Below are 24,780 nucleotides of genomic sequence, written 5' to 3' on the forward strand. Positions count from 1 at the left end.
TTTGCCACAAAATTTGCTGACCAAAAATGTTTTTTAATGTAGAGAACTTCATTTCACAAGGCATTTATTGCATATCCTTTGTCAAGGTTCACATACAATGGAGGGCTTTAAAAAGCTTAACAGGCCCGTTTTCGAATGACATTTTTTTTTAATTTTTAAAAGATCAATATAAATATAGGAGCTCTTATTTGATTGTTTTTCTTTGAAAAATACAAATCAAGCTCCTGAAACTCTAGAAAATGAAAACACTATTTTAAGTTCTGCTTTTAAAATTGTCCCTTTACAGGACCTGAAATGCTTATATCTTTTAAGATGGGGGGGCAGAATGAATTCTCTTACTAAAAGGGTGACCTTGAGCCTTCTTATCTTACTAAAGGCAGATGACAGCATCATTCTACTGAGACTGTTGTAAAGATTATAAAACACGGGAAACACTTGGCCTGGTATTTGGTGCATTGGAAGTTACATTTATACATATTTATAGAATCAGTGAAGAAATAAAGCTTCTGGTGGGGGTAGTATAGGCTCTGGAGTGGGAGCACCTGGGTGCAAAATCAGTTTGATTTTCTATCATGTGACCTTGGGAGGAATTTACTTATTATGCTCAAGGTCCAATGTCCTTACCTACAAATACAGTATAACAAGATTACCTAGCGCGTAGGGTTGCTGAGAGATTTCAATGAGATAGTGTATAGAAAGGGCTTTGTAAAGCACCTAGACATTCATTATCTCCTATTATTTCCATTGCATTAATTTCATTAGCATGTTGCCGGGAGGAGAAGGCAAATTGCCGGGAGGAGAAGGCAGGGAGATGTGGCCAACAAATTCTGGGAAACTACAAATTCTCTCTCCACAGGAAAATTAAGCTTTTGCTCTTATTCACATGATAATCTTTGAAGTTAACAAGAGCACGTGAAGGCGCCTGGGTGGCTCAGTTGGTTAAGCGACTGCCTTCGGCTCAGGCCATGATCCTCAAGTCCCAGGATTGAGTCCCGCGCATCAGGCTCCCTGCTCGGCGGGGAGTCTAGTCTGCCTCTCCCTCTGACCCTCCCCCCTCTCATGCTCTCTCCATCTCATTCTCTCTCTCAAATAAATAAATAAAATCTTTTAAAAAAAAAGAAAACAAGAGCACGTGATGCCCACTTGTGTCCACATGTACAAAATGATACCAAGTAGTGATGGAAAGGTGAACTTAATATGTAGATGATTCTCTCATCAAGCAAAGATGAAATTATACCAATACCTTCATTGTATGAAGTTTTGACATAGTTCGAATAAGGAAAGCAGTAAGAAAAGTTGGCTGTCAAAGGACACATGAATACATGAGACTACTGAACCCCCTAGCATAACACAGGCATTCTTTGTATAACAATCGTTTCAACAAAACATCAACATCCAGGGCAATGAATCGACACTTTAATTCCAATTTTAAAGGTTTTTAGTTTTTTTGGTGTATGTTTACTGTTACTTTGCTTTTACAATTATATGAGATGTATGATAAGGTTTAATGAGTTTCATATTTTGCACATTTATAACTACCAAGATACAATTTACATTTCCAGTGAAAGAAGCCCTTTTATTTCTCAAGTTAAGAAACCCTGTTTTTAGGGAAAGCACTGATTCGTTCATCAGATCACTCACAAAATTATATCCAACCATCTTTGCCAATCCTGATAGATGAAAAAGCAGGGAACTGTGAAAATTAACTGAGTTAATGCACAAGAACTCCATGTACTTCTGTCTCTTGCCCTCAATAAAGGGATAACACTGTCATTACCACACCACCACCACCATCATCATCATCCATAGAAGCATCTATCCATCTTCCATTTTGAGAATGAAACCTGGGTGCTATTTGCATCAAATAGCCAAAATAGTAATACATGTTAATTTCATCTTTCCTGTTTTAGACAGTTACGGTTTTTCTGGTATATTGGCTACATGCTTTGCTGTTTTAAGTATGTTAAAACTGGTTAAAAACCTACCAGTTGAGTAACAGCATATAATTCTGCTTATTTATAATGGCAGAAGCTATAATCTTTGGAATAAATATTAAATGGATCAATTACATCAGAGATTTACAGAATCTTCAAATTGAGTAAAATGAAAACTTGCAAAGGAAGGTATTATCAAATTAGAAATTAAAACAAGATTTAAAGAATTTCCTTTAATAAAGGAAAACTAGTACAACAACATCCAAAATCCCTGCTTATATTAGAATGGGACTTTTCCTCTGGGCAATAATAACATCATTTGTCTATTCTCGAACCCCACCCCCCTTTGAGCTGTAATTATCTCTACCTGGTTTTACTAATGGACTTCCAGTTCTTTAAGCCTACAGGAATATTTCTTAGTTATCTTTGCATCTAGGAAATTTTAGTAAGTCCTAACAAATATTTACTAAATAAATAATTAAAACAGTTCAACATTTAACTACCTAAATTGTCTAAGGTTCCTTCCTAGGCTTAGCTTAATCTCCCAAAATAAAGCTAAAGTTAAAAAGTCATTCTCCTCCTCCTCACCGTCCACAGATGGGGACAAGCAACATTTTTCATCCTTGCTCTAGATTATAAATACCCTTGCTCTCCAATCATTCTCTCTATTCTATTGTTTAATTTCCCCATTGGTCCTTAAAATACGGCAATGTATCCTGCAAATAATATTTTACAGTAGAGGCAGAGAGGAGGGTTTACTTTATTTGCATTCCTGTGTGGGTCCAAGTCCTGTCTATACACAATCAAAATACACATTCAGCTTCATTTGGGTCTCTCCGATGATCTCTGATTCTATAAACTGTGTATTTTCCTTTGAGGCAAATTATTCCTTTTCAGAGATCATAGATTAAGTTTCCTAATCCCAAAGAATGATTTTTCCTTTATAGGATCAATTTATTAAGAAAAAAGAAAAAAAGGAAAAGAAAGGATGTTCTGGTCAATGTTCTGAAGTGGTAGATTCCCAATTCCAGTCCGGCTACTAAGTCAAAGGCAAGATGACCTGTCCTTGGGAAGGGAAGAGCTCTGTCAAGTGGACATTGTCCTGAAACCCCAGCCCTGCATGGCTAGGGCAATGCCCTATGACAGAGATTTAATTCTAGCAGATAGAGTGGGTAGTCTTTTTGAAAGGTGAACTTTTTTTCCCAGAGAAAAAAAGTCATATGTCATATGTTCATAGGGACTTAACTGATTTTTAAAAACTGGCCCATTTATTTAAAAGTTATAAAAAAATAAAAAATTTAGCAAAGGGAAACTCGAGGTCAGAAAAATATGTTCCTATCTCTAACACACAAACTGAAATTCTCCAGAATGACATTACCCAGATTCTGATCCAGGGACCCTGAGGAGCTTTCAGTGATGAATGACAGATTCCTCAGAAAGAGGACGCAGGGCTGATATTCAAGAGACAGAGAATATTCTGGTAATTGTAATTAATTTACCAGAAGGTGGAGGAAAGACAAGACCCCAAGGGCAAAGCAAAGACCAAAAAGACACTTGCTCCAAGGCAAAAGAGAAATTAGTGATGAATATCGAAGGTCATTACCTGAAAATCTAAGACAGAAGCAAGGGCCTCTCAGGGATATTCTGAAAACTACAAATAATACCAGAATACAACAATCTCAGTTTTTATTTCCTATTTAATAAAGCAATTTGAAATATCCCCTATTCCTATTCAGAAAGAAATTAAAATTTCACAGCAGTTATGTTAAAACACACGTTTATAATCCTAACTGGTTGGTTTGTGCTGTAAAATGCCTTTCTAAATTCTGAATTGTTAGATGATATCCCATAAATTTAATAGTTAAGTCTTTCAGAAATGAACACAGCCCAAGATAACAGAGGACAAGGAAATACTTAAAAACAAAAAACAAAACAAAAACCCTTGATCGAAGAATGCTGAAACAAATTTTCACGAGTTTTGATAGAGTTTAAAGTTATTTTGTTCATCTAATACGGCTTATTTGTGAAATCATGTTCCTGCTAAAATGTTACCCAATGACCAACCTAACTTACATGTTATACAGTAAATTGGGAAATGGCTCAGTTCTCCTTCACTCAATCAGCTAATACTACTGAGCTCCCAGGATACTCCATGCCTTGTAATACGAGGAAAAATATTTAACAGTAATCAAAAAGGTCATGCTTCATACCTAAATCAGATTTCCAGTCACGTACAGACTCCTAAGCTTAGCACCTCCTAACTCCTGGAAAGCGTAGCTGTGCCTACCTTCGCGTCTTTCATTGAACCACTCCTTCCACCTTGAATGCCTTCTTATGCCCCAAAGGAGCAGCCCACTGAGCAGCTTTGTGATAAAGGGTAAAAGACTAAGCTCTGAGCTTTGGCCTCCTCATTGAGAGAAGGCCTCTGTGAGGCCCAGCCTGATTTCTTGGACACTACAGGACTCACTTACACAAACTCATCATTCTAGATAGAGCCAGCCCAAGACGCTATTTGTCCATCTAGGTCAGGGTAATCTCTCCTTGTCTGAAATCCTTCAACTCTAACAATTTAGCGTTTAATTGTTTTTCAACTGTTAAGTTAGTAATTCTCCCCAGATATAACAGGTCCCATCTTATACCCTGAAGCATTTGGTCCAGTACTAGGCAAAATAAATAGTCACTGATTCATTTATTGTTGAGGCCCAGAGAGGAGCCATTTAAAGGAATTTTTTCAAAAAGCAAATAGCTTAGATATTAAAATTGACTTTTAGGAAATGTTTTAAAATTATAAGGAATCCCTCAAAAACAAGCTATTTTTAAACTTTTTTAACAAACTAGTTGTAGTATTTTATCTAATGTTTTGCAAGTTCCAATATTATAAATCTTAGTTCTTAGATCATCCTCCAAAAATAAATTTTCTCCATCATATAAGTAAAGTACAACATTAATTGTATCGTTTCACTATCATGTGTAAGTATAACAGTGCTTCATGAGGAAAATACCATCTGGCCTCAGGACTGTTCATAAGACTCTCCTGAAGGATGGTTATGTTGCATTTGTAAGATTAATTATTTTCTATGCTACAAGCATCAGCACCTGTCGGCGTGGTTAAATGGTTAGCTTAGTGGCTGTCAAACATCACATGTAATTCAGCATTAAGGTAATGACATATATGTGAATAAAGTTTGTCAAAGGTGAAACATTTTAGACTGGGGTATTTCATTTGATCAAAATACACAGCATCAGCAGGTAAGAAAGCAAGGGTTTATAGTTTTCTTCATTGCCATCTGTTAAATAGCACTTTTTTCCATATCAGCTCCTCGAATAACATAATCAAGTCCAAGAGCAGGATTATAGCCTTGTAAAACCTTGCTATGAACCATTTTACTGTAACCAAATGACGGATCCAAATATTTTGTACTTACTACAATAAGGATCACATTCACCACAAAGTTTACAAAGAGTTCTTAAAACGGCAACCAAAACTTAAGAGTCGTGGTTAAATTTCTTCTCTGGAGACTTCATCATGCACATTGATGGGGACTAGCCAAAGTGGATCAAATTCCTAGTAAGTATTTTGTCACACAAAAGATTTTATTTGGCACCCCAATCTAGAAATTAATTTACATTTTTTTCCTACAAATTGTTCAAAGATTCAAAAAGCAATTCTTATCCTCTCATTAATCCAATTTTATATTAGATTATAAAGTGGTGTGTTACACATGGTGTTTTATGGCCACACAGCTGTTCCTTAAATGGTTGTTTTCTTAATTGTACTTAGTTTCTTGAATCTAACGCAAATATGCTGTAAATTTTTTTCATTATTTAGGACATAAGTAGGAAAAAAAAAAAACAAAACAGGAAAAATCCTGTCAATACCCACAGGCAGGAGTGCATACCCTATCTTAAGGGGGAGTATTTCAGCACTGGTGGAGGGCTGGTCTGCACCAACTAGAAGGTTCTTTCTCACCTTGGTCTCTGACCACAGGGGCTGGGTTTGTTCCTCACAGTGAATGAAACTAAAGGAGTCTAAAAATACTTTGTGAGCAGCCTAAAAGCAAGTGACAATTTATGCCAACTGAGCAGAAAAGAATGCTGATATTAAATTTGCTGCCTATGGACTTCCGATGGGAGAAGGCCTGGTAAAACATGTTTGTTGCTGTTGATCTGTTTTGCAGAGCCATTCCCTCAATTAGCTCCTGGAGACACAGATAGTGTAATTAAGTAACTAAAGATAACATCCCCCAAGAAACTCATTTTTAGTATCAGGACTAAGACTACAGCAGCGTCTTGCCTAAATTTCATATTTTATTGTCCCTGCCCACTTTCTGCTGGAGGTGCTAATGAATAGACAAAGAGCCTAAAAGTCACACGATAAAGAGAAGATTAAAAATCTGAAAAAGAAGCACTTTGATCCAACAGAAACCTGGGTAATCTACAGTTCGATCATAAGCACCATTGTCCACACAAAAAAGCAGGACCACTTTGGCCTAAGTGGGAAAGAGCAAGAAAAAAATTTTTGTATCTTTTAAACACAACTTAAAGGATTATAAATTATTAAAAACTGAGGGGAAAAAAGACCTTAAAGATCACCTCATGGGTGAAGAAACTAAGACCCCAAATGTAAGCAACTCAATCAAGGTCACAAAGCTGGTTAGTTGCTGAACAAGAACACAGATTTTCCTTATTTTCAGTCCCAAGTTGACTCACCCCCGAGTCCCCACACCCTATTGAATGTTTATTTCAACTTGGTCTCTCGTTCCTAAAAGGTAGGATGCATTTTAAAGCTGCCTGAAAATGTACACACACACACTATAGTCAAATGAATCATACCATGTTTTTCTTTTAGGCAAATGGAAACAAGGCACAGATACCAAGTCAGGGGTTCTCAATCATTGTCCTGAATTCAACATTTGGAGAACATGCCACGTTGCCTCTGCAATCAACTCCTCAGAATCACATTTTTGCATGGGGGTGGGATGGTACATATTTTGGCTTAGTGAGCTCTATGTCTATTTGCCTTGCAAAGTTCAGCAGAGAGCAATTTTGCAGAGCTTAGAGAGCTTCCCCCCACCCCCCACCCCCAGCTTGGTTCACACGTAATCTGAAGCTTGTCCTGGATATCCAGTGAGCAAATCAGCCATGAGGACTTTTGTCTGACAAATTCGAATTACCAAATACCAACAATACATGACTCGATGCTAGCAGCTAACATAAATGAATCTTATTTATTTAATTCTCTGTATACCTACTGGCCTCTGAGCCTTGACAAATACTACTCAAAGGTAGTACCTACCATTTTTTTGTCACCTGAAAACTGGCCAGCAGTTCTAAAGACAAAAGTCAACCCCTTACTCAGAATTCTAAGGACACCAATGGGCTAGTTCTGCAAGAAAGTCACTAAGCTCAAGCACAAGGGGGAAGAGATTTTCTCATTTCGTTTATTGTAGTTTCTTTGTTGTTTTGTTTTTACAGGGAGACTCAGGAGTACCAAAGAATAGCAGTAAGAGTTACTGACATTTTAGGAGTTGCTTTTGTGTCTTTATCTGAAAAATGCCAGAGAATCTCCCTAATTAATCTGGTTTCTCCAAGCCACATAGGAAGGAAGCCAGTTTCAACACTATTCCACAGAGAAGGAGGATACTGGGAAGCAAGAGGCAGCACACACACACACACACACACACACACACACACACACACAGAGGCACCGTTACTAGCTTCTTGGCCAGCTAAACAACTGTTTGTTCCAGTTTGGCCTGACCCTTCAAACCTCATCCATACAGCAAAACCTCAAAAACTGGGATCAATAGAGCAAAGTACAATCTCTCATCCAGATGCAGGAAGCTGAGAGTTACTGGAGAAAAATCTTGTAACTATGCATCTGCTCCAATGCAGGCCTCAAGTCCTAACTGAGTGATCAGTACCTATGATTTTATTTTGTTGCTGTCCTTGTTATTTCTCCTTCTCCCGTTCCCTCAGGGACCATTCTGAACCTTCACTAGGCTCGGCCCAACCTATAGGTAACACCGCCTGCCAAGACCACAGTGCTTCTGGGAAGATAGAGGCTATCAGCCATGGTCCAAGTTCAACTCCCCACTCTGCATCCTACAAACCTATCCACAGCCACACTCATTCCTCACTCTAGGACTCCACTTGGAAGTCCTTCATGACTAGCCTTCCAATTGTGTCCTTGACCCTGACGTCATGTAGAGACATCCTTTCCTTTTTCAACATCTGTCTTTACACTTCCCTTGTACATAGGACATAAACCTGTTGAAAAATGGTCATTTTTCTCTCCAGGCCTGATCTTAAGGCACTTCTTAGTTGTAACTGTCAGTCTCTACACCCACCCCTCACACATACAATTCACATGTACTGACAGATACACACACCGCACAGCTCAAATGCACTGAGAAAAGATACTCCTCCACCTAGCAATCACAATAACCTATTCTACTTACTCCCCCTTGCTTCTCTGAATAGGCTGGATTTCCCATCTCGGGCTCCTAATTTCCCACCTGCCCCTTAAATCTTCATTCCCTGGGGCATCATTTCCATGTCATGGCTCTTCTAAGTCACCTTGTATGATTTCATCCACCACCACGTGGCATTCACAAACAACTCCCTACTGGCAGCTCCTAGATCTCGACCTAGTAGCCCAGATTTAACCTCCATCTTCAGAAAATTATGGCCAGTGATCTGCTTAGCACTTGCCTGATGTTGCCACGTTCATGTGCATCTGAAAGTCAAACTTTCTTCTCAATCTGGTCTTGTACTCTCTATCCCTCTTCCCAGCACTAGGGTCATCACAACCCTAGAATCCATACTGCGTAACACTGCCTTTGGGACTTACTACATATTTAATGTGCTGAATGAACAAACTGATTAATTACTTCTAATATTATAATATCCTATGAAATTAGCATTTGGATCATGTGAATAACATGACAGTCAATGCCACAGGACACAGGTTATAAACTCCTACTGTGCCCATCTTCTCAAAGGGTAATACAAATATCATCTACCGGGAAGCATGTTCACCACTATATTATAAACTTGTTTCAGAAACTAATCATAATTAGTGACCAGACTATAGGGCCTTTGAGACCATGTTAATTTCTGCCTAACAAAAGGGTGAAGTTCCACACTCTAGCAGGTAAAAACAGTGAAGCTAAATTTACTCTGGAACAATCTGGTTTGCAATTGAGAAGTTGATGCAATTAAGAAAATGTGTTTATACATTTCCAAAGGAGGGATTAATGGGGTTACTATTTTCTTAGCCTAATGAAGTAGCTTTTCAGTTCCAGAATTACCCCTCAATCCTCTCCAACATCAGAATTCTGTAGTTCTCCAGTTATTGTTATGCTTAAGCAATTCCTCTACTTCTGTCTAATTCCTTAAGTCTCCTGGTCAAACTTTGCTAATTTCCTTTATTTATTAAGCCGTTATTGTTTCTAAGTAAAAGGTCCTTTACTTCTCATTCAGTCACATTTGAGATCTTTCGTCTCCCACTGAGAACAGACTGTATATGTAACAAAAATCTTCAGAGTATAATCAGGAGTGGAAGGGCAAATTCCCTGGGCCAGCCTCACATCCTGTCAAAATCAGGATCCTCCAGCACTGTGGGGACATTGACCGTGGTTCTAAACAGCATATGAATCTGGACAATTACAAATGTATGTTTTTGCTTTTTGTTCATACACAAGCCACACTAGGGGCTTGCCTCAAGTTCAATGGCTCCTTGTATTCAGGCAGTTTCCCAGCCCATGCTCTCATCTCATTAGAATTTCTGTATCCTCTGGTCTTGCAGAGTTCCCTTTACCTTCTTTTGTATCAGACAAAAGATGGTAATTTACGTCTAATTAACGGAACTGAGTCATAATGAGTTCTTTTCTCTTAGACAGCATTTGAATGTCCAAAATAACCAGCAAGATTGGGCTTTTTAGTCTCTCTCCAGCTTAAGGTTTTATAACACAATGCTCACATTCAGGCCTCCTACTTTGCATACAGTCAGAGGGCTGGAGGTTATCCACATTGTGAAATTCTTTGGCTAGTTATGCCCAGAGTGATTTAATGGCGTGCGAGGCGGATTTAATATTTTCTGCTAAGCAATCTGTTGAAACAGTCCAGCTTACGATTGCCTCCTTTTTATGTCTCTTCCTCAGACTTTGAAATGGTATTTTTTGCCAGTTGATGAATTTGATAGCATTCTTTATGAGATCAATTTCCTTGCAAAAGGCACAAAAGACAGGATGAAAGACAAGTTTGATGCAAAGCACGCAAAGGGCTGTGCATCTGTGTGAAGAGAAGCATGGTAAAGCATAAAGCGGTCCCCCCCATGCCACGAGGAGGGACAAAGATGGAATGATGTAAACACAACAAGCCTGCCTGAAGAAAGCAAAAGCACATGTTCTAACAGAAACAGTAACCGGGATAAAGTACTAAAAGCATCTTCTCCCTCTCCCACATGCCCAAGGATTTTAAAATGCCCTCTATACATGCAGGCATGCCAACACAAACAAACCACAGAGTCTGAAGGCCACGGGCATCATGCCCTCCTGCAATGACACCATTTCGACACATTGGGTTTTTCACTCCTGGGACCATCTTCATTCAATCTATTACTTTGGGTCCAAAAGAAAAAAAAAAAAATTATCCTCTCTCTACACCTGGACTACCTCAATACCCGAATACGGATTCCTTTAATATAATATTGTTATATTTTTTAAAGTGTGGCAAGACGATTTCATTGTCATTGTCTTCTGCTGCAATACACCTTCTGCTCTGTTCCGATCTTAAAATCAAGAAGAAAAGAAAACAAAAAAACCATGCTGACCAGACGTTCATTATGGGAGCCCTGGCCAGGGAAATGACAGCTATGGAACATGGAAGGGCAGGCGAACCCGGGCTGCCAATACTCAGATTTGTGTTCTTTGTCTCATCTTTTTCCCTCCCCGAGAGAAGGCAGAACAGAACATTTACAAACACAAGCTCCTCAAGTAGACATACTTGACTTGTCAAAACGGAAAGACGATTCTTTGGTAACTAGGCTGCTTGGCAAAAATATTAAACCAGACAGTAAGTCAGAGAAAATTAAATGCTACCTTGATTAATTAGGCTCAATGGGTAGGAAGAAACTAATTTATAATGCTAAGCTGACAAAAATAGGTTAAAGGAAAAAGAGAACTTCACGTCAAATTAAAGTATAATTTCTTCTTCTTTTTTGCGGGGGGGGGACAGACTGGTACTCAGAAAACGATCTACATTTTTGAGCATATAAACCAAAATCTCTGACATCTCTATAGGCACTTTTAAGCAACTGTCCTTGCACAACGACAGTAAAAATCTAGTATCAGAAATAAGCCATTCATAAGAAGCTCTGAACGTGCAAATGGCTTTGAAGGTGAATTTAATAAATCTAACATCTGAACCACAAGTTTTTCCAGACTAAACTGAAAATCACGCGGACGTCTGCAATCAAGGCCGGAGGATCTTTTCTAATCTAGAGCAGAGCAAATGAATAGCACGAGGGACCCCATAGCATCGCCTGCTATCTCGTGCCCTTGAAGGCACACAGACAGAGTCATGGGGGAGGAATGTCCTGGGTGTAGGTCTGTCCTAGAGGGCTCTGGGGAGTTGGGGACCTCCCAAAGTGAGCGGGCAGGGGAATAAAGATTTCCAGCGCCAATAGCGCCCCCAGTGGTGGGGAAGGCTTCCTACTGGGCTGGGTGGGTGGGTGGGGGTGGGAGTGTCCCATGGTGGCCACCTTTGCAGCAAGTCGAGTGTTTCTAAACTGGGGGCTGTCTCTACTTATCAAAAGATAACCACAACTCAAAGTAGTGTAAGTGAAAAAAGAATGAAAGCAGATGCTGTGTACCATGAGGGAAAGCACGAGTTTTATACTGGGTGCTGGGTAAAGAATAAAGTGCAAATTCACCGGGAAAAAACTACAGCTGACTTAGAAAACAATACATAGATTATTATACTTAAGTATAACTTCTAAAATAACCATGCTAAAAGAGCTTTATAAACAAATAAAAATCTGCATGCCTGGGACTTAGTTTGACTCATTTGTTCTTTCTCATAACTCAATATACACAGAAAAGAGAAGGAAACAGAGTTTGACAACGGATCAGAAGTATGATCCCTTTACTTGCCATTCAAAACCATTTATACACTCCAGAAGACTATTTGGTTATAAAGAACTGCAAGAAACAGACTGTATAAAATCCTAAATGCCAAATAAACTTACTTTGACTCTAAGCAGATCAGGACACCATGAACTGATAACTTTCTGGAAAAAAAAAAAATTAGGACTTCAAATAAAGGAGTCAAAACACCACAAAAGTCCTTCAAAGATAATAATTACCACAGAAAAATCAAACAGCAATATTCAGTCTCAACGTAGAAAGTATAACCAGTGGCATACCTTTCTTCACATTATAGTTATTATTATAGTTAACAGCATTTCCTAGATGTAAGGAATTTTTAAGTGGTTATTATGTCTACCTACGAATATCTAGATTTTCACACTTTTTTCCCCAAAAAGTTGCATATAAATTGATAGTCTGTAAATAAAGCCATACTTTAAATGTCCTCAAATTATTTAAATAATTTAAAACAATTTCAACTACAGTTTTGTTCAAGTCCAATAATCTTTTCTAAAGCACATGGTTAATTAAACCTAATTTATTGATTTCTTATTTGGTTATAATTCTTTTTTCTTAAAGAAAGGTTAGCTGAAATTATGATTAGTACTCTTATCAGGTCTTATTGCAAGAAATACATTCAGCAACACATATTTATTTACTGGGCACATAGTACCTAAATGTATATGAATGGTGCCAGGAATACAGCAGGAAACAAGACAGAGCCTGATTCCCGACCTAATGGAGACCTCTACACTTCAGACCCATGTCTGGTGGACAGAGAGTCTTCAATACCATAAACTCTGCTTTTACAAACTCTTTGATTATATTTTTTTAGTATATCTTTGAGGTTTCAGTGATAACAAATAAAAATGTAGTTAGCATGCTTCAAAACAGTTTTTGAATGCCATAGCTGTAAGGGTGTTGGAGATTAGCCTGGCTCTTCCCTTCCTTTTTGAATAAAAGGACTATTTTTTATTTTTTTATTTTTAAAAATTTTATTTATTTATTTTGAGAGAGAGAGAGAGAGATCATGGGGTTTGGGGGTGGGCAGAGGCAGAGGAAGAGAGAGGATCCCGAACAGACTCCTGAGTGTCTGGAGCCCGTTGCAGGGCTGATCCCAGAACCCTGAGCTCATGACCCAAGCAGGAACCAAGAGTCAGATGTTTAACCAACTGAACCATCCAGGCACCCCAAATATAAGGACTATTTTTCAATTTACAAACAAAACTACACAAAAATATAGAATTCTGTGAACTCCCTCGAATCTATTAATAACTGTTCTTTTTAGCATCTGTTAACTAAGATAGTACACCATGGAAAAAATACTTTAAATTTTTAAATTTTAAATTTTAAAACACATACTGATGTGTTTAAATACATGCTTATTACACTGATCTCAATAACATTTAAATTAATTTAAAGATGAGGCCACTTAGGGGCGCCTGGGTGGCTCAGTCGTTAAGCTTCTGCCTTCGGCTCAGGTCATGGTCCCGGGGTCCTGGGATCGAGCCCCGCATCGGGCTCCCTGCTCCGTGGGAAGCCTGCCTCTCCCTCTCCCATTCCCCCTGCTTGTGTTCCCTCTCTCTCTCTGTGTCTCTCTCTGTCAAATAAATAAATAAAAAATAAAATCTTTAAAGATGAGGCCCCTTAAAGGAAAGAACCAGAAATCTCATCCACTTCCTTCATGTCATCAGGGAAGTACCACTGAAGACCAGAAATGACTGACCCATCTTCCCAAGGTCCCACACCACTGGCGAGCAATATAGCTGTTAATTGGCTAAACTGAGGTCCACAAGCTTCCACTCAGGTAGTATCTAAAAACATCTGCTTAGGTGCTACCCACAACCTTCCTGCCAAAGAGTAGATTTCTCCTTTGCCTACAAAATTCCAAAGTAAACCCTGTGCACATTTATTAGAGTCTCTTCTACTGCATTCCAGCAAACTCTTGGAAATGCTACACATGCTTTTCTCCTTCCAATCTTATGGTAGATAAGAATTTAACGAAAGCTAAAATATAACTTCAGGGCAAAAGACAAATTTTCTTTTATTGTACTGTAGAATGTTATATCTATCATGGCCTAAAAACACCCAGAAGCTAGTATGATATTTCTAATGCAACATGTATCTTTCTGGTTTGGGGAAGGAAAGAAAAAGAACTGCTATCCCTTTTCACCCTGCTACAACTAGAACACTGAGATAATAAAGATTAAGCCTTAAATTTCTATATCCAATAGTAGTAGAATCACAAGAGGACTGAAAAAGCATTTGTCTCTACAAGCTAATACCCAATATGTTAGTCCTCTGGGCAGCTTACATTGATTTTGCATTTAATTGCATAGGCTGACTTTCCCATATTTTCCAGGACAAAGTTGTAAAAATGATAGGATCTAGATATACTCTGATATGAAGCCAAAAGAAGAAAGTAAACTTAAGAGTACTGCTTTCTGTAATAACACCTCTATGATTACAAAGAGGTGGGTCTTTTCTGCTTGTTTTTTGGGTTTTTTCCTACCAGAAATTGACATCAAGACCAAATTGAGAACAGAGGTGATAAAATTGTACTGTTTCCCCTTTCCCTCATTTTTCCCCACTGTTCTTACATTACTTTGAGAAATAGGAAGAAAGTGGGAATAGCCCCTGACACCTTTCACCTACTTTGTAACTAATTGGGTTTAATTTCCTCTCGTTCAGTTAGCCAGTAGACTTTGTCCTTCAGTCTGTCTGGCAAATATTTCACAAACCCTCCGATACGTTTTTGTAAAGTGTTGGGACAAAAACAAAACAAAACAAACACCTCATTAATTTGTGTTACCATCAAAGAAGATAAAGTCATATTTTGATGAGAATGAAGCAATTAATCCTAATGATTAACTCAAATTATTTTTTCAAATATAGGTTTCCTGAAGCTTCACAGAAAAAGATCCTTTAAAGACAACCTACTGATCTGCCATTTGAAGGAGCTGCCCTTGGAAAATTAATTAACAAAATACCAATGGTTTTAGGACACCCTCAAAGGGATTATGAGGAAGTCACATTAATAAAAACTTGTTTCTGAAGAAAATGACAGATCTATTTTTTCATTTGATTAACTGAGCTGTTTTAATCACTCTTTAAACAAGGCCCCCTGCATTAGTTTGCCAGGGCGGCCATAACAAAGCACCACGGACTGGGTGGCTTGAGCAACAGGCATTTATTTTCTCATAGTTCTGGAGGATGGGAATCTGCGGTCAAGGTGCCAGCAAGGCTGGTTTCTTCTGAGGCCTCTCTCCTTGACCATCTTCTGCATATGTTTGCACATGGTCTTCCCTGTGTTTGGCTGTGTCCTAATCTCCTTTTCTTATAAGGAATGAGGTCATACTGGGTTAAGGCCCACCCTGATGACCTCAGTTTGACTTAAATACCTCTGTAAAGGCCCTATCTCCGAATACAGTCATTTTTTGAGGTACCTGGATTAGGACTTTGACAAATGAATTTGGGGGGAACAAATTCATCCCGCAATATCTTAACCAGAAATTGATCCTTCACTTCTGAGTGGCTCTACAATGTCTGATGTTTTCAGCCCAACATTGTTTCTTTGTCTCTAAGGCCAAGGAAAGAAGACTGTGGGAAAGAGAAATTACTGACCATGACATCAAACCAACAAGAGTTGCTGTTAGTAGTATAACCTTAGCCTTTTTATTTTTTTAAATATTTTATTTAATTATTTGAGAGAGAGAGAATGAGAGGGAAGAGGGTCAGAGGGAGAAGCAGACTCCCCACTGAGCAGGGAGCCTGATGCGGGACTCGATCCCAGGACTCCAGGATCATCTGAGCCAAAGGCAGTCGCTTAACCAACTGAGCCACCCAGGCGCCCTATTTTTTATTTTTTAATTTATTTTTTTGACAGAGAGAGACAGCGAGAGAGGGAACACAAGCAGGGAGAGGGAGAAGCAGGCTTCCCGCTGAGCAGGGAGCCCGATGCAGGCTCCATCCCAGGACCCTGGGATCACCTGAGCCGAAGGCAGAAGCTTAACGACGGAGCTACCTAGGCGCCCCACCTTTTTTATTTTTATTAAAAAAATGTTTTTCTTAGCCTTTTTTTAAATTGAAGGAATGATTATGTTTGTGTTTGAATTTTTTTTTAAAGATTTTATTTGTTTATTTGAGAGAGAGAGAGAGAGAGAGAGTGAGTGAGAGAGAGCTCAAGCAGGGGGAAGGATAGAGGAAGAGGGAGAAGCAGACTCCCCACTGGGGAGGGAACCTGACATGGGGTTAGACACCAGGAGCCCGGAATCATGTCCCCAGCTGAAGGCAGATGCTCAACTGACTGAACCACCTAGGTGCCCCTGTTTGTGTTTGAATTTGAAATGATTATTATAAAATGAAACAAGTAAGTCAGACAAACCACTGGGCACATAAATTCTAGTCATCACCACTCAAAAGCCCAATGTCATTAAACAGCACTCAATCCAATTATCAAAATTCCTTCAATGGCCCTATTTTCAAGAAACAGGAATATTGATCAGATGAGGAAAAATAAACACCCCAAAAGCATGAAAATAGTAAAAACCTCACAAAAACTAAGCAGTTGAAAATCCTAATGTATAATATTGTTTTATTAGAGACCTAGTCTTTGAAGAAACCACAGCAAAACAAAATCCATAATTTGGGGGTAGTATCAAATCATAATTCTAGTATTTATTTCTAATTTTATTTATATTCCAATTAATGAATGAAATTATGGGAGAAAGACACACACACACACACACACACACACACACACACAGAAATCTTCACATCTATCCTCTCATTTTAACAGTGAGGGATGAGGTCCATTACATAGAAATTTTCTTGGCCATCAAGTGGAAGCAATCAATGGTCAAGCCTAGGCCAAGTCCTCTCCATTTCATTTACATGCTCTTTTTAAAGACAATCAATGAGTTTGAGTATTTTTCATATTATTGGGCAAATTACAAGTGCAGGTAACACTGAACTGTGATTTCTGTCATTCTGAGGGACTTGTTTAAAAAGAGAGGGACAACAAAGTTGTCTGTCATTTCCTAAGTTACTGTATTCCAGCAGATACTGCACCAAAGTTTGGGGCAATGGTTCTCCTCATCATCTTTTTGTTCAAGACACCTTTGAGAATATGATTGATGATGCTATGAACCCCTTCTCCAGAAAAAAAAAATATACATGTATACAAAATTTAGTATTTCAGGGAAATCAAATATTCCCCTAAAAAGTACTCAAGAACAAAAATCTCTGACACATACCAAAAATAAAGCCCGAGTTAGAAGATGCTAAGTGGAGTTTCTTGCCCCAGAGTCCTTATCTTAACTGAAAGAGTTTCCATGTAATAAATAAGGTAGGAGTTCTAAATTTTTATAATTCAGTGAAGAGACAATACAGTTTCAAAGGCTTCTTTCTGTCCTTTACACAGTCTAATCCCATCTGGAGGCCACTATGCTAGCTTCTTCTGGTGTGATTAAGATAAATTTGTCTTTATCTTTTAAAGTCTAAGCAAAGTAGAAAAGAAAACACTGGATTGTTCTCAAAAACAATAAAACACTTGACCATAAAGTTCAGATAAAACATTGTGAAAAACACAATCACAGACAGCCAGTTGCATGATGAATACAATTTCCTTAACATATTTTACTGCATTCCTTTACATATTATATATTATACTGAAAAACTAAAACTCAAAACCCCGTAGTAATTAATCTAGGTCTTGGTCACAAAGAGGATCAAGAATAGAAACCAAAAGCAAATTTCAATCTCACTTTTTAAAAAGCAAAGAGCATGCAAAGATAAGAATCACCACAGGGGTGTCTGGGCGGCTTAGTCATTAAGCGTCTGCCTTCGGCTCAGGTCATGATCCCGGGGTCCTGGGATCAAGCCCCGCATTGGGCTCCCTGCTCTGCGGGAAGCCTGTTCTCCCTCTCCCACTCCCCCCTGCTGTGTTCCTCTCTCGCAGTCTCTCTTTGTCAAATAAATAAATAAAATCTTAAAAAAAAATAAGAAGAATCACCACAGGTCCCAGATCCCTGAAACATTTTGGGAAGTACATATAGGATGAAGATGGGGCAAGCCAGCCAGACACATGGTCACAGCCCACATATATGGGTGAATATAAATTATTCTTGGATCTGATTAAAAACCCTTGGGCTCAAATGTGCAAAGAGGTGTGTAAAGTTCTCCATCATATTTATGAGGAAATCTACCCTTCTACATTTTTGAAATCTTTTCTTTTTGGAAAAGCCCTCAGCTAGTCACAACTGCTTTAAAGTTTCGTTTCCTCAACTGTAAAAAGGAGTTTTAAATAGATGATTTCTGCGATCTCTGCCAGCTCTAAATACTACATTCCTCTGACAAAATTTTTAGCGAATGAGGGTGGGGATTTACAATTGGCCAGGCCAATTGAACTAAAAATCTCTCAAGTTTGAGAAAATAACCTTTAAAAAATTTGTAACAAGTTATTACATATTTTTTCCCCAATAATTCCCAATCACTGCAGCCTTAAGGTGTCTCATCCCATATTTTTTAGTGCTTAAAAACCATCCTAAGCTCTAAACTCAGACTTCACACTCTCTTAATTACATAGGGACCCAAGTTTTCCCCTCGCTGTAAATGATCTGGCCAGATTAGAGACCAAGGTTTTTTCACCTGTATATCCTCCATACCCAATAAAGCTTAAGATAGCGTTCAGACATCCAATAAATTCTTGCTGAATGAATAAACAAACTTAGGCATGAAGAATGAAAAAAGAAGAAGAAGGAGAAGAAGAATCTGACTGGGTTTCCAGTCCTTGGAAAGCATCCAGAAGGGAAAAACACAGGCACAGAAAAAGGAATTACAATCTACTGGGATTAAGCTCCACAACAGAGAGGTACAATAAACTCAGAAGAGGGATGGATGAATTTGTGTGAGGCAGAAGATGTTATGACTCTGGATACCTGGGGGCATTCCAATGTCAGAAAGTGAACTATTTGGGAATTCAGCATTTTGGACTAGCCCTGGCTGCTTCTTTCACAGGTCATAATGAGGGTGGTTCAGACGTGTTTTTATTCCTTAAAGTGTCTGCATCCAAGTGAGAACCCAATAACGTGAGGTGTTATTCCCTCTCTACTACTGGGTCTATGAAAGTTAAATGTTACAGCTTCACATTTTACATACACAAAACATATTTAACTTGGAATAACTCCATAAAGAATGGAATGACCTTAACTGTGACAAAGAAAAGGCCCTCTGAAACAAGCATTTAGGTAAAAATTATGAACAGTGATTTTACACAAGACAAAATTCTAAAGTAAATACTATTAGAAAAAGATTGATCCTTGCTAGTAATCAAAACTATATAAATTAAAGCAACCTTGAGATGCCATTTGATGGCCACGAAGAAAGCAGGATTTTTTTCTTTTTTTAATATACCACACATAACACACAATCATGAAGTAACTATTGTAGGGATTACTATTAATTAGCAACACATTTTCAGAAGGCAATATAAAAATACATGATGAAAGCAATAAAGTACTTCCAAGTAGTTTCGCTCATAGGAATATATGCACTAAAAATACCCCACCAGAAATAAAAAAGATATAAGCAGTAAGCTGTTCACTTGGTGTTACATGTAATAATCAAAAAGTGGAATGAGATCCAAAATGATCAAATTAGGGAAGAATGTCAATAAATGAAAATATATCGACTCACTCTAATATTACGTATTCAATGTAACATTACGTATTTGATGATTTACGATCACAAAGGCACTACAGAAAAAAACCAAAGATTTGTCAAGAGGAAACATACAAACTATGAAATGCCACATGGACTTTGTAAATAAGAATTACATAGCATAAATCAACATTTGCTTTCTTGTAGCAGCAAGGCTAAAAATAAAGAAGCTAGACATGCTCCCTACTCAAGAAAGATCATAAGCAAAATTAAAAATCTGCCAATGTAGAAGTATGCAAATTTATGGCATTAGATAATTTCCCCCATGAACATAAGTCATCTTTCAATGTCTAGCACACATGCTGTTTCTTTGGGTCGGCAACACAGCAGAAAGTAATATTTGCTCCAGCCTCTGTATTTCCAATGAATTCTGCTTTGATTCCTCCTGTGACATGAAATCAGCATCTCCCTTGCAGCAGAGGGTCTTCATGTTCCCTCTTCACTTAGCATCTGTCCTTACAAAGAATACACGTATGACTCATATTTCCTGAATTTAGATATCTGAAACAAAGCTAGAAGAAAGAAACCTAAGAGGGGTTGGAAATGGAGGCGAACAGTCTGAGTTCTCCTCTACACCTATGGGTGATAATATTCAGAAGAAAATAAAGGTCTGTAGTTTGGTGTGTTTAAAAAAAAATTAAATTCACAATAAAATATTCAAACAAGCCTCCAACTTTATCAATGCAAAAGAGGAGGCCGGACTGAAGAAATCGAACATTTCTTACCTAACCTGCAATTCTCTGCACATCTGAAATACAAGGCCCTGCAACTTAAAAACATCAAAACACATTTGCTATAAATGGCCACCGAAATAAAAGATAAAAGCATTCCTCAAATGCCTATGTTTTTGAAATTTGAATAAAAATGGACAGTTTATTGTTAATTTCATCTTCTTTAGAAAGGAATATATTAGAAAGGTCACAAAGCAATCTTGCAAAGAGCAAAAGTCTCAATTTGCATATTCCGTGTTCCAAAAATTTCATTTGCAGAAAATTTATCATGAGGAAATCATCGTGGATATGATCAAGATTAAGCTGCAAGGATGTTTATTCCAGAATTGCATATAGTAGTAAAAAGTTACTTACTAGGGGAGGGCCTAGTAAGTATTCTCTAAAAGGAGAATTATTAAATAAACTGACATCCCATCTGTATGCTGTCCTATTGCATAAATATTAAAAAGATGTTAAAGAGCATTTAATGACACAGGAAAATATTAAAAATATACTATCAAGGAAAAATGCACAAAGTACAGTGGAACTCAAATTTTTAAGAAAAGAAAAAAAAATAAATTTGATCTCCATTACCCCAGGAAGTTATGTTCAAAAAAAGTTGTGGCAAATGCTGACTCAGCCAATATTTCTCTTGCTCCTAGGAGAAATAAAGAGGTAGGGTCCTGGGAGCCTCTGGTCATAACATTTTCATCATCTGGTCAATACGTAACGTCATTGTGTGTTTATGTTCAAAAACACGTGATTGAATATCTACTGTTAATTCATTAACATTGAACACACGGCCAACAGCACTATATAGCTCAGGCCTGAATGAAGCTTATTTAATGTGTGCATTTTCTCCAAAAGGCACATCACAGCCGTTTCGCACTTAGGAATACCAGCCAGCATTTTCAGTACACCTATGAGCCATTTTTAACAATGAAATCACAAACAAAGCACACAAAAATGTGAAAACGTGACACTGAATAGACCGCGGAAAGGACGCTTACCTACAGTATGAGAACCACAACGAGAAAGCAGGGTTGTTTTGCTGGACATCTGTTGGGATGGTATGTGTTAGGTGACTCGTGTTTTCACCCTTCTGCACATGTCCACGAATGACCTTGAAAGGGCTGTAGATACTGATTTGGGGTTACAAATAATTTTTAGGGAATCAGTTTTGTCACAAATATGGAATCCACGAATAATGAGGGTTGACTGTACATGTACATAACCAAAGGGAGGAACTGAAAGGATCTAGCTAATCGAGGAACATGTCTCTCCACGTGACAGCCAACTAGATATGCCACACGGGATATTTTCTTTTCTTTGCTCATCTGCTGTTTCAAAGTAAACTTACCATACTTCAGTTGTTTAAAAAAATACATTATTATCTGTTCAAATTTTCTACAGCAAACCTATTAACTTTTTGATCAGAGGAGGAAGATTATTACTAGCAAAATCCTTTAAACTATGGTGCTTCCATCGTGTTTTAGGAACTACATTACACTCTTAAGCATTTTGTAATATTGAGAGTTACTGACATTAATCATCTCTGCTAAATACTGGCAGTATCTACTCAGTAGGAACTAAAAGAAATGCAAGTCAAGAAAACTTCATAATTCTGTGGTGCACATATCAGAATAAAAGAAAAGAAACTCATTACTAATAGAATATATAATTCATTTTCAAAATATTGAGGTTGTAGCTCAGTTTTTTTATGGTTGTAATCACACTACTGAGTTTGTCTTCACTCATGGGATTTCAACAGACACTTTTACATCAGTTAAAATCTCAAAAGTTATTATCTACACAGTAAAAGTAAAGGCAATTGGCAAGAAGCCACTAGAAAGAAGTTTATAAAGGCAGAGCCAACCAAAACTAAAATGAATTAGGGTGAAGAAAAGATAAATACTAAATATAAATAAAGATACAAAATGAAATATAAATATTAAATACCTCCTTGATAGAAAAAAAGAGGCCATGGAAATGTAAGAAAAACTGAGAGGTGGTATGATATTAAAGGAAAAAAATAGTAAGAAAAAAGACATGCAATTTCACAGAAGAAGTTTAGATCCTTTGGAGTATTCTGGAATATTCAAAGGTAGGTACCACCTTCAGCTTGGCTCATGTGCTAAACACCAGGGCCAAAGAATACTAAAATTCAAACAAACATCTGTGAAGTTATAGCTTTTTAACCAGCAAAAACAGAAGTATTTCCAGATTTATAAAATGGAAAGTTGCAATTCTTTAACATCTGTGATGAACATTCATTCATTTATCCATCTTTTTCCAACAAACATCCATCCATCAATATTTATTGAGTACTGATGTCTGTAAAGTACTGTCCTGGACATGTACAGATACCATGTGTGATGGTGAATTTTATGTGTCAACTTGAGTGGACCACAGGATGCTCAGGTATTTGGGCGTTCACATTACTTCTGTGAAGGGGTTTTGGCATTTGATTTTGACATTTAAATAGATAGACTGAGTAAAGCAGATTGTCCTCCCTGCAGTAGGTGGGCCTCATCTAATCAGTCGAAGGTCTGAGAAAAAAAAAAAAGGCCGACCTTTCCCTGAATAAAAAAGAATTCCTTCTGTCTGAATGCCTTCAAACTAGGACATCAGCTTTTTCCTGTGTCTGGACCGGAGCTGAAACACTGACTTCTCCTGGGTCTTAAATCTGAGGGCCTTTGGGCTAGAACCACATCATCAGGTCTTGGGGGTCTCCAAATTGCCAACTCACCCTGCAGATATTGGGATCTGTCAGCCTCCATAATCATGTGAGCTAATTCCTTATAATAAATCATACACACACCCACACACACACACCTCCTATTGTATCTTTTTCTCTGGAGAACACTTACTAATACACTGTGCTAGACTACCATAGTATATATGAGCAAGCCAGAGGGGGTCCTGAGTTTCTCCAAACCTGGTGTATGGCAGGCAGGTGGTCCTTAGTCTAACTTGGCAGATTTTTCTACCATGAGATAATCCCATGTCACTCATGGACACATATTCCCAAAGATTTAAGAAATTTCTAATAAAACCTAAAAACTTTTTGTTGGAATTTTAAAAACTACAATTATTAGAACCTCTACAGTTATGGCAGTAAATCTGACAGGCTAAGTCATGACAGGTCCTGGTATGGCAGTGACATGTAGCAAATCACTAGCTGAAACATTCCTCCCCTCTCTGTCCCACTGAGCAGGAATGTCTGAATACAGGTGAGTGAGACTCACACCATGAAGAGGAGTAAACTGGAGTTCACTCAAATGCTTTAAAAAGGAGGAATTTTGTAAAATTTGTTAACAAATATTAATATCCTATTACTCGTGGCATATCATATCTCAAAACGTATGTTCTAGGGAGCCCCAGCAGAGAACGGACCATCTAGTGTACACGATGACCTGCGAAAGGAAAATATATTTTACCTTGAACTCGGCTACTGCTATGACTAGAATTAATGTTAATTCCAGTTACACTGTATCTAGAATACCTTAATAGTTCGCTTCCCACTTAATATTTTATATATTCAAATTTTCATTCCACGTCACTCCAGAACTTTCCATGTTTCACAAATTTAGCTACACACATATAACTTCCACCTCCCTAGCCCTGTCATATGACCCCTGTAGCTATTTATGTGACCCTCCTAACCATACACAACTTAATTTTCATCTACCATACTGAAGTTAGTGGAAAATTTTCCTGCCTTTCTAAAGTCATTTGCACCTGTATGCATTTCTTCACCAGCACCTTATTAACTTATATTTCTCCAAAGCCACCTGGAGACTTAACTGTAACCACACCTGTGATTTATAAACAAATGCACCCAAACCCATTTGGGAATTAAATCTTGCCCAGCTTATTTAATACCTATGTGCAATTTAATTTGAGGAACACGTTATGTTTGCCAGAAATAGCCGTTTTCAGGGATTCAGAGTTTTAAAGAGAAAGAATTGATTAAAATACAAGAATAAACTTTTCTGGAATCCAGGAAACTAAATTGCATAGCTTGAAGCACACAATAGATTACAATAATCTGCCCTAAGCATGAAAAGGGTTTTTAATTTCCTTGATTGCTTAAGAATAAGGTTTCCAAATGCACAAAAGAAAAAAAAAAAATACTTCACCCTAAAAACACTTCCAACTTTGGCCATTAATGAATATCTTGTCAAAGCCAAAGTTAGCCACTTGAGCACCTGTTCCAGTTCTTCTCTGCCCTCTCCATTTTTACCTATGTATCTTCCTATTTCT

General features: G+C 37.9%; 1 protein-coding gene across 2 annotated transcripts in view; it reads right to left on the reverse strand.

Moving 5' to 3' along the window:
* Nucleotides 1-24,780, reverse strand: part of CDH2 (cadherin 2) — a 207,227-nt gene that overhangs the window by 110,691 nt on the left and 71,756 nt on the right. Inside the window, exon 1 of one of the 2 annotated variants that reach the window (XM_027576022.2) lies at nucleotides 12,187-12,207. The exons of the other annotated variant lie outside the window; for it this stretch is intronic. Coding sequence (XP_027431823.1) covers nucleotide 12,187 — 1 coding nt within the window. The 5' untranslated portion in view covers nucleotides 12,188-12,207. Of the gene's footprint in view, nucleotides 1-12,186; nucleotides 12,208-24,780 lie in introns of those variants that run through there. 2 annotated transcript variants of the gene reach the window in all.

This window comes from Zalophus californianus, chromosome 14 (assembly GCF_009762305.2).
Source record: "Zalophus californianus isolate mZalCal1 chromosome 14, mZalCal1.pri.v2, whole genome shotgun sequence".
NCBI lineage: Eukaryota > Metazoa > Chordata > Mammalia > Carnivora > Otariidae > Zalophus > Zalophus californianus.